At 42.4% G+C, this 10845-nt stretch overlaps 1 protein-coding gene across 1 annotated transcript; it reads right to left on the reverse strand.

The window, feature by feature from the left end:
• Positions 1 to 4813: 4813 nt before the first annotated feature.
• On the reverse strand, positions 4814 to 10480 carry nrsn1l (neurensin 1-like). Its single transcript, XM_024257964.2, has 4 exons — positions 10333 to 10480; positions 8548 to 8617; positions 7142 to 7285; positions 4814 to 5355 (listed from the first exon to the last, which is right to left on the reverse strand). The coding sequence occupies exons 2-4, from the start codon at positions 8599 to 8601 to the stop codon at positions 4951 to 4953; spliced, it is 603 nt and encodes a 200-aa protein (XP_024113732.1). The 5' UTR covers positions 8602 to 8617; positions 10333 to 10480; the 3' UTR covers positions 4814 to 4950.
• Between the last annotated feature and the right edge of the window lie 365 nt (positions 10481 to 10845).

Here is a 10845-nt window from a genome sequence, read left to right on the forward strand (position 1 = left end):
ACAGTGTACTCCTGGAGACAAACTCAGCAGCATAATAGTTTACTAACCACCGTACCTTTCGCACCTTTTTTCATACGCTGGCAAAGTTTCCTATTTTTGTGTTTGAGACATCAGAGCCTCTTCCAAAACTCTAATGGTTTTATTTTGCATTGTTATTGCTTTGCATCTCTTCTTTCTTCTTCTTTTGCTCTACGTCACTAATGGAGCTGCGACGTCGACCCCCACGTTGTTACAGATCTTTTGCCAGGCGGAACGGTCATTGATCGCCCGCAAGATGTCATCGGCCGTTGGTAGCCCGGTATCACCTAGTAGTGTTCGAATGTTGTTCACACAACGATGACCACCAGGTTTGAATGTTCCAGTCAGGTTGTAGAATAGGGCGAGATGTACTGTGTGGGGCTCATGAGGGTTGTCGTGGCTGTGATCCAACGATCTACCGCATGGTTCACTAGGCCACATCCAGGCTCAAACTGAGAGTGGCAGTTGACAGATAGCCGGTTCAACCGGACGGTTTACTGCGCCTTTACGACGTACTGCCTCGCCATGCCCTGATCCGCCGAAACCTTCGCCGTTCGGGTCTTCACCCAGAACCCTGGGCTGGAGTGTGTTTGGTTTGAAGGCATTTCCTCCTTCATGTCAGGTGCACTAAGCCTTGGGAGTTATGTATACTGTGCCTCCGACTCGCAGTTGGTGTTGCCCTGTTCAGTAAGAAACCGTGCCGGCACTAGCAGCCAGGGGTTAGCATTTGACCAGGAGAGGCTTTGACACTGACACTGGTCAATTGGCAACTGGGAAGTGACCCAGTCAGTGGCGTAGACAAATAATTGACCGAGCCACCACGATCTATGCATCGTATTATATATGCAGAGTCATCTTCCTTTTTGTGGTGACCTTCAAAACACTTCATAACTTTGTTTTTTCTTTGATAGCTAGCACTCCTTTGACTGTCAGTTATATGTCAAATCACCATTGTTGACCCTCGACCTTTAGGCCACAAATCGGTTTAAGATCAGACAATATTATACAGTGAGGGAGGGGTGGGATGATAGAGCAACAAAATGCTGGAGGATTATCATCAATACTTTCAGGTGTGAATGCTAGTCTAAAGGGGCGGGGCCTGTCCACACTCAAATGTTACAAACTTACCTTTTGGCCCTAAAAATCTTCACTTAGACATATCAAAATTTACGCACCAGAACTACAGTTCACACACATGTTAACATACAGACAAACACATGTTAGGCCTTTCATTCTGTCACGTATACTATTTGTACAAAGATGAGCTGACACCTGTGCTCAGGTAAGTGTGCCAGGTCATCCTCTCACCAAGACCCCCACCAAAGCAGCAGCGGTAGCCAGGGCTTCCCCGACCCCCGCAGAGGATAGCTGATGGATGAGATCAACCCGACAACTGGACAATCTCGTCAGCTGTCCATTGTTTTCTACGGTCTATGGTTCTTCCAAAGAAACCCAGGCCAAGAGTGAATCCCCCCCCTATGCATTATATAGTGCGTTCGCCCTTTTCTAGTGCTGTCCGAATCTACTAATTCCAAAATCGATCGAGTTCACTAGAAATTTCCCAGAGGTCTTTGCGAAAAACTAGCATCTAGTGGCTCACTAGATTAGTGAATATAGACCACATTGATTGCGGTCGAACTATTTCGAACAAAAAAACGTGTTTAATTGTAATATTTGATTAAATCACCCACATTTTCACCATCAGAGCACAATGGAATCCTAAATAAATGTAGTGAAATGTTCGTATTGATTCAATTTTGACTTTGTGAAATCATTGACGTCATATCTGGTGTTTAGAAAGACAAAAGAAAAGTAGTGAACATCATATCCGAATTGCCTTTGAAGGGTGACCAAACCCTAAATAAACTTTTTTTGTCTGTTGTCCTCTATAAACTGGGTTTTAAAAATGGTGTCTGTTGGTCATTGCCACATTTTTGACTAATTAAAATAAGCTTGTTAAATTTCTGAAAATATAGTCAAAAAGCGTCTTTGTGCTGCCCCTAAAGGTTAAAACGAGGTATTATTTTGTTTTTGGTCAATTGTAAGTCCCAGAAGTTTGAGGTCATCATGCTCTGCAGCTCCAATATAAAAGCCCGCCCATTTTTGATTCTGTAGCTATAACTCCCCCGCATAGTCCGCCTCCACTAGCCCCGCCCCCTTTATTTTCATTTTTCAAATCTGGACTGAGAATGGAGTCAGCCTCTAAATACCCTGTTTGGTAACACTGTGTAGTATATAGTTTGTTAGTAGTTTAGTGGTAGTAGGGTTAGAGAGGGAATTCAGACACAACCTGTTTTCTCCTTCTGTGAACATGTCATTTCCTCTGGGAATAACAGACCCCGCCTACAGTCCCTTTAGGTTAGTTGGTGACTGTGATTCATCTTTTTCTCTCTTTGCTGTTGTAGAATGATGACCTCACACGACCCTCTCGTTAAGAACTGGGATGCTTTGAACTGCACTGTGACACTCAACACAAAGACAGGAAAGAGTCTTTCCTTCTTCAGCCTCTTCCTACAGCAGCATCAGTGTGTTTTCAGTGAATAGATACAAACAGAAAAATGTGATATGCAGGTCACTATTTTATTTTGACCTTTTTGCTTTTCACTCCATTACCTTGAACAAAAACAGTGAAACAGTGAAACTCCAACTCTACCTCTGCTAAAAGTGTCCCTCGTTCATGTGGACATGACTGGCTGTTCTTACTTATTTTTGTCCATTATTCTTTGTGACTAATAAAATGACTAAGTGGAAGAGTGTGCTCTAAGGTGCCAGTGTAATTTCCTCTCACCTCATACTCCGTACTGCTGTGCATGACGGTAAACAAAACACATGATAGGTTTGACATTAAAGAGAGGGGGATATAGGGACCAATCACAGAGGAGTCTTTGTTCACAGTTCAAAATTGAGCACTTGAAGCACAACTGTTGCCTGGATACACAGATTGCAGACAATTACAGAGCCAGATTACAGTGGGGAGAAAATGGGCGATGCTGTCAGTGAAGCATGAATCTGTGTGTGGGTGACCAAGTGAGTGACAGCATGGGACTGTATACGTTGTCAGCGCTGTTTTAGTGGATGTATGTGGACACGTTCAAACAGGCCGTTTCTGTTTGCTGCTGTTATTGTTTATAAAGAAAGTTCCTTGTGGTTTTAATATATGGTGGTGGTCACTGACATAGCTCTGATTTTGTTTTTTATTGGTTATATTTAGGAATTTGTGTATGAAATGCAACAGAAACAGTAAAATATTTTTTTTTTCTTTACACTTCCTACTGCATCTGCTGCATTAACATAATCTTATGGTGTAGGATGTCTTTTATTTTGAAAGGAAGTCATGCAAACCTTAAAAGATATAAACTATTTCCATCCATCCATCTTCTTGTCCGCTTTGTCCCTTTCGGGGTCGCGGGGGTGCCGGAGCCTAACCCGTCTACTGATGGGCGAAGGCGGGGAACACCCTGGACAGGTCGCCAGTCTGTCACAGGGCCTCAATCACATGCACGGGGAGAACATGCAAACTCCACACAGAAAGGTCCCAGCAGGGATTTGAACCGGGGCCTTCTCGCTGTGAGGCAAGAGCGCTAACCATAAACTATTTCATATTTTAAAAAAAATATTTTCTCTTCATGTTTTATAATTGCTATGGAACACAATAGTTTATTTAAATGTATCTTGTCAGTAGCAAAAACAAATATAAATCAGTATCTTAGTATTCTAAAGGGTGACTGAATACTTTGTAGCTCCTTTTGGGTTTTGATTGGCGAGAAATCAACCCGACTGGCTCTTTAAGTGTTGAAGGTTGTTTCGTTTCTGCCTCAGACGGATCGATCTGGTTGGATTGTATGGATAGAAATCGATTCATCGATTCATCGTTGAACCCCCACTAACTATGGAGCCACAGTGGAGCCTGAGTCTGGGTCATGCTGTGATCGTTCCTAGTCTGGAACATTGTGTCAGGAAAGTCATCTGGTGTAAAACTGCCCAACAAAAATGTGTGAATCAGTAAAAGCTGAACAAACAAAGATTGAATCTTTTGATATCTGAAGCACATTTATCCCAGGCAGCATCAGACTAAGTTAAAATGACGGTGAAGATTTAGGTTATTTGTCCTACTATACGCAGAAGAAGTCTTTTTTTAAAAGCTTGGCATCACCCCACAGTTAGCCACAATGCTGATTTAAAAAGCAAGACATTTTAAATGGATATGAACTTTTAAAAAAAATCAATTTTTTGTTTTTTTGCAAGGATGTTCCCGTTTTTGGGATAAACTCCAGCAACAATGATTTCAAAAAGGAATAAATTGTATTAGAAGATGGATGGATGGATGGATGTATGTATCTATGTATGGATGAATGTAAGGATGGATGGATGGATGGATGGATAGATAAATGGATGATGGATCATGGATGGATGGAAGGATTATGGGTGGATGGGTGGATCATGGATAGATGGAAGAATCATGAATGGATGGGTGGAAGGAAAAATGAATGGATGATTTCATAAACTCACACATAACTCTTTTGGCTTTCACTGATTTCAACCAATAGCAGATGATGAGCCCCCTAAATCTGGCCAGGAGATGACACCCCCCCACATCCCCACACACACACACATATGCACATTCATGTATCCATGAATGATTCAAGCACACACACACATGCGCACAAACAGATTTAAAAGAGAGGAAATTGACTTCTGATTGTTCTTGTCTGTACTGAAACCAGGTGTCTCAGAAACATTTGAGTGGCCTCCTGCAAATATCAATGGATAATAAAAAGAGACATTTTCTAATCCCTTCAGTTAAGGTGAAACTTTTATGACGTCTTGCTGGTATTTGCATGCATTTCAAAATGGCAGGATGAAGAATCAAAAGGGAGATGAACAAAGCTGCAGGATTGGATCAAAAACCTGTACAAGCAGCAGGATTATGTTTTAGGAAGGACGCTGCACCATTTTCATTTTTGACAGAGTGAAGGGTACACGTCCCCTCTGAGCTTCTGGTGGCTCAGTGACCACATCTCTGCTTCCCATCCTCGTTGACCCAGGCTCCCGTCTCCGGTCCCCCTCACTTGATCCACGGAACAGCCTCTCTTTCAAGTTGGCCCTGAGGACAACCCACACGATGACTGCAGCTACTGCCAGGGCAGAGCCAAGGCACGACAGGCCAATCCCTGTTGCAGTGCTCAGATGAAGTCCCCTGTTAAAACTGATGGCCTGGGTGTCCACGAAGAACAAATCGCCTTCTCCGAATGACTCAATTTTGTGGGTGGTGGAGTAACTGACTCCTAGAGAGACAACGCCAGCAGTCAGAATCAGGAGACCCAGAGCGAGGGAGACCTGGAGCATGAGACAGAGAAGACAAAGACCTTCATGCAGATGTTTTTAACACAATCACACTTCACATCATCAAATTTCAGGGTGATCTTAATCTTTAGAGGTTGATGAAAAGAAGCTCCAGAATTTTCTGCAGCCCACCTTTGGCTTAAAACAGCTGCAAAAAGGTAAGGAAAATCTTTGTAAACTTTCACCCCGTGAAACGTGAGCTCAAAAGGTCTGAACATGTCAAATCTTAGGGATGGAGAAGATAGAGAAAGGCCATTAGTTACAGACTTAGAACTACCAGGAAACTGGGGGAGAAAATGCTAAGAAGACAGTTTTCTGGGATATAAATAAGTATTTTGTTCTGTGGTCTGGGCTTTGGGCTGCGGAGGCACCCGCCTTCGACTGCCACCCAAACCACAATCCACTGGCTCCTTCTGAGCTCTCCTCCACGTCGCTCCTTTGGGCTTGACCCGACTGGGGCCTGTGGGAGGAGTCCCGGCCACCAGGCGCTGGGTTATGAGCCCAAACCCCAGGCCTGGCTCTAGGGTGGGGCCCCAGTGACGCTAGATATCTGTGATATTGCTACTCATGAAGGGGTTCCGAACCGCTCTTTGTCTGCCTCGTCACCCAGGACCTGTCTGCCATAGGAGACCCTACCAGCAGCAGAAGCCCCAAATCACTCAAGCACTCAAACCCCTCCACCACGTTAAGGTGGTGGTTCATAGAGGGGGTTAGGGTTAGAGATAGGGTGAGAAACTCTGTCACCCGGAGAGAGCTCAGAGTAGAGCTGCTTCTCCTCCACATCCAGAGGACAAAGGCCAGTTGTGGTGGCTTGGACATCTGGTCCGGATTCCTGCTAGACGCCTCCCTGGAGAGGTGTTCTGGGAGGCCCCGGGGAAGACCCAGGATGAGACTAGGTCTCTTGGCTGGCCTTAGAACGCCTTAGGGTTCCCCCCAGAGGAGGTGACGGAACTGGCCAAGGAGAAGGTAGAGTAGCCACGATTAATCGACTAATCGACTATTAAAATAGTAAGGTAAGTAAGATAAAGTTATAATGGCATTCTACTAGCTTTTTGGACTATTTGGCATTTATTAAGGTTTTTAGGCTAATTTGGAGTTTAGCTAATATTACAACTGCATGCTAGCTTTGTTGGCTAGTTTGGATTTTTTTTTCACTTTTTGTAGGCTAATTTGGGGTTTAGCAAATATTACAGCTGCATGCTAGCTGTTTAGGTTAATCAAGGTTTATTTAGTTTTTTAGGCTACCTTGGAGTGTTGCTAATATTCAGCAACATGCTAGTTGTTTTTACCAACTTAAGCTTTTTTTTTTTAAGCTAATTTAGCATTTAGATAATATTTTAGCTAGCAATCAGCTTCAGACATTTCAGCTATTAGCGTCTGCGATTTCAGCTATCCACTTCAGCATTTTAGCTTTCGTCACAAGTATCTTTGGCCGCCAAATTCAGAATCCAGCATTCATACTAGCATTATTGCAGGTAATGCTATATATCTAGTTTTTAGTTAGTTTAAAGCTAATGATGGTAATGATGTGTGTTTTACGTCCAGTTTATGCATGACCCGATTAGTCGACAAATCGGAAAAAAATAATCGGTGATTAGTCGACTATTAAAATAATCGTTTCTGGCAGCCCGACTGTCTGGCTCTGGATGAGTGGAAGAAGAGGGATGAATGAAAGACATGGAAAATCTTTTTTGTTCTTGCAGATGAGCTGCCTGGACTGAGTTCTCAGAGGTAGTATGGTAAGGTAAATGTTATTTTGTGCATTGGAGTGCACCTTTACCTTCCAGACAGCCGAGTTCCAGCAGACGCCCGACCTCTGGCTCCACCCTGGCTCCACCCCATCTCTGTCCCACATGGAGGAGGAGCATTCCTCGTAGAAGTGATGCAGATAAGAACGAACGCCAAACTGAAGACAGCTGGAGCCCTGTGAGGAGGTGAAAACAAAAACAGCTGAACAATGAGGAGGGAGAAGAAAGTCTCCCCGGACCTCTGAAAACACATATTTGTCAATGAAGACACATTAAAGTCAATGAATTGCTGCTTCTATTCAATAAAGACTGAGTTAAAAAAAGAGGAAATCTTTTCTGATTTCAAACTGTTTACATAAATGTAAATCTAAGAGGGTTAAGAACCAGATTCCACCATTAAAATTGTTTGTTTGATCCAAGTTTTTCGTTTTGCCTGGAGGAGCTGCAGTGCATGGAGAACGTTTGCTAACAGTGACAATGTTCAATAAATCCCAGTCAGGAGCGGTGAGCAGTTCCATGGCGTCAGTCTGTCACTGCCAGCACACAGCTGAGCTGCTGATGGCAAAGCAACAGGACACTGAGTGGAAACGCAGGACAGTGCCTTCACTGAAGACCCACAGGTCGCCCTTTCAGCCTTGTAGAGAGTGTTTCCTGTTCCACATGTGTCTGTGTGGGGGTAGGGCTGCAGGTTCTTTTGTGTTTTTAAATGTCTAAATTGTTCTTGTTTCAACCCCTGCAAGAACCCTCAGATCCAGAGAGGAGCTACAATGAGCCCAGATGTGAAAGGTGGCTGAATCGACCTTCACTTCTTCTAATTGATTCACTTTTAGTTTTCTTTATCTAACTTTGCCTTTTTATTGCATTTTTTTACTTTAAAAATACATGTTTTATGTATTTGGAGAATAAGTTACACCAAAAGCTTTAGAAATGTCTAGAACTGATGGAGGATTGGAAAGTGCTGTGGAGAGTAACGTCAAGCATGAACCCTTAGATAGAGGACTGAGGTTTGTGACTTCCAAACCAGGAGAGTAAAACTAAAAAGAACAGTTGAGATCTTTTTTCCACACAAAAAAGCACCAGAAGAAGCTAGAATGCAGTGAAGAACTCACAGAACTCAGAAGACCCAAACTCACGTCTATGGTTCTATTCACAGGTAAATGCAAAATAAAAGTGCTCTGAAAAAAAACAAACACGGACTTCTGTGAAATGAACAGCAGAGAGTTCTGGTTCTGATTCATATAAAACCCAGGTCCAAAGTTTGAGTTTTATCTGCACGTTAGATTTAAAGTGTCTACACAATTCACAGAACATGGAACTATACACATTAACATGCTAAAGTTTCTGGGTAGCTGTTTATACTCAAAAGTTTTATCATATTCATTTGTCACTTTATTATAAAAAAATAAAATCGTCAAGGTCGCAGAAAATGGAGGCTCACCTCACTACCAGAAGATTCTGGTCCTGTAGCGGACACCTCGGAGGACAGCGCCATCACTCTCGTGTTCCTCCTGTTGTGAAGAAGCAAAGCCTTACACACCAGAAGAACTTTCATCGGGGACATTTATTTGTTATCATTACTTTTTTACAAAAAATTAAAAAAACTGCCAAAAATCTCAGTCCTGTAGCGAGATGTTAAAGGGTAATCAAAACATGGAAGTTGGAGGCTGACTCCACCCACAGCTGAAATGTCAAAATCCAGTCAGAGGGGGGCGGGGCTGAGAACAGGAGTGCTATCAATAGGGTAGGGCACCTAAAGTGACCCCCTTAGCAGGTAAAATACTAATCTAATACGAGTGTTTTGTCCTGTCGCAGCGCGGTTCAAAACGCCGGCAGACAGACAGCTGCTGCGGGGAGCGGCAGCAGCCTGCTCAGGTCTCCTGAACTGTGATATTTTACTTATTTTTGACGAGACAATAAGAAAAAAAAGGTTCCCTATTTTTCCCCTCTCTCGTGTTAATGCGGGACAGCCTTCAAACTCAGACACAGAAACACAGTGGAAGCGGCTGTCATCCAGACACCACTCTAAAACTACATTTCTAAACATTTAAAATTGTAACTTTTTAGCATAACTTTGAATAAAACAAGCAGAAATATTATTCTAGAATAACTTAAACATTAAATAACTTTAAATATTTTATTCGGTCAAAATGATACAAGTTAGAAATAAGCTAGATGTTGAAAAAAAATCTTTCATATTTATTTATTTTTATTTCATTTTATATGAAAAATTACACTTTTTTATTACCCTAATGATTTTAACCTCCATAAAAAATATCATGTTGGAAATGATCTAACTATGAACATGCTACCAAACAAAACAAACAAAGCCTGGAAATTAAAATACAATTTGTGCTTTTTAGCAAAAAGAAATCAAATCATTGAGTTTTCTTTGCTCTGTTTTGTTGTCACCAGTATAAGATAACATCGGGCCGCTAACAACAATAAAATAAAATGATCTGGGGGGCCGTATCCGGCCCCCGGGCCTTGACTTTGACACCTATGTAAGGTTTCTGCAGGATATAAAACAGGATGGTCCTTTACAGTTATTTTGTCTTGAATTTTGACAAATACTTCATCACAGCTGTATATCAAATGTGTCATTGTTAACTTTTTAAATACTCTGTTCATTTAAAAAAATGGAAGAATTACAAACAAAAGATAAAATTCAAACTACATTTTGGTGATTCCATGTCTGAGCTTGATGATCAAAGATAATCATGTAAACATCCATGTAAACGTCCCTCCAGGATCACGTGGTTTCAGTTTTCTGTTTATTTCTCCTTTCAGGGCAAAACGATTTAATATTCAGTTTTTACTAGATTGGGTTAATCTTAACTAAATAACATGAAAACCATTTTTAAAGCTTGAACTAGAAACTAGAGATTAGATCACGCAGATGTGAACATTTGTAAATCACGCATGTTAGCGCTGTGCGTTTGGAAGCGCAGCAGGAGCTGTCCGTGGTGCTGAAGGCTGAGCAGCTCTCAGTCTGAAGCGGTTCTAACTCCAAAAGCAGAATCAAATCGATTTTTCTTTTCCTAAATATCTCCTGTCGAGCTGCCAGATCAAGGGCTATAAACGCATGAAAAGGATTCGTTATTCTCACGCAGCGCGCAGGCGTGGATGTGCCTGAACGATCAGGGTGACTCAGCCCCCCCGCTCCTCCATCACCCCCTCAGACAGTCTCCTCTGGATTCAGGACCAGAGCAGGACCCGGTCTTACCCCGCCGGCCGGAGCGTCGCTCTCCTCACTGGGAATCCATGAGTCGCTGAGCGGCGGATCTCCAGCAGCTGCTCCTGGAAAGCCCGGTTCAGACGCCGAGCATGCGCAGTGGAGACTGATACAGCGAGAGGGAGAAACAGGAAAAGTTTCAGAGAAATTCATGTTGGAGTGATGCTGAAACCTGAAGGTCTGCGGAGGAAGGCTGCTTTAGTTCTGCAATGAACTCTGTCTTAATCTAAAAGTTGACAGGAATCTGAAATATTATGATGAAAGATTATGAATGATGTGAACTGATCAGGTTAGATCTGCAACCTGAGGCTCCGGAGCCACATGGGGCTCCTGTACCCCTCCAATGTGGCTCCATGGTTAAAGATAGATATAAGACTTTTGTTTTGAAACGTAATTATAAAGTAAAACGTAAGAACAAAGGTAAAGATAAACTTTAATCAACTCATTTCTAAACAGTCTAAGAACAAAACGTATAAAAATAAATTTTTAACAGCTTTTAGAGCG

The sequence above is a fragment of the Oryzias melastigma genome, linkage group LG11 (genome assembly GCF_002922805.2).
Source record: "Oryzias melastigma strain HK-1 linkage group LG11, ASM292280v2, whole genome shotgun sequence".
NCBI classification, from domain to species: Eukaryota; Metazoa; Chordata; class Actinopteri; order Beloniformes; family Adrianichthyidae; genus Oryzias; species Oryzias melastigma.

What these genes read in the sequence shown, in the direction of transcription:
- nrsn1l (XM_024257964.2), bottom strand. Translation starts at nt 8,601, where the DNA reads ATGGCGCTGTCCTCCGAGGTGTCCGCTACAGGACCAGAATCTTCTGGT. An exon ending in CAGAATCTTCTGGTAGTGAG is followed by an intron (nt 7,286 to 8,547) that starts GTGAGCCTCCAT and finishes ACCTCCTCACAG; the next exon opens with GGCTCCAGCTGTCTTCAGTT. An exon ending in GGAACTCGGCTGTCTGGAAG is followed by an intron (nt 5,356 to 7,141) that starts GTAAAGGTGCAC and finishes CTCATGCTCCAG; the next exon opens with GTCTCCCTCGCTCTGGGTCT.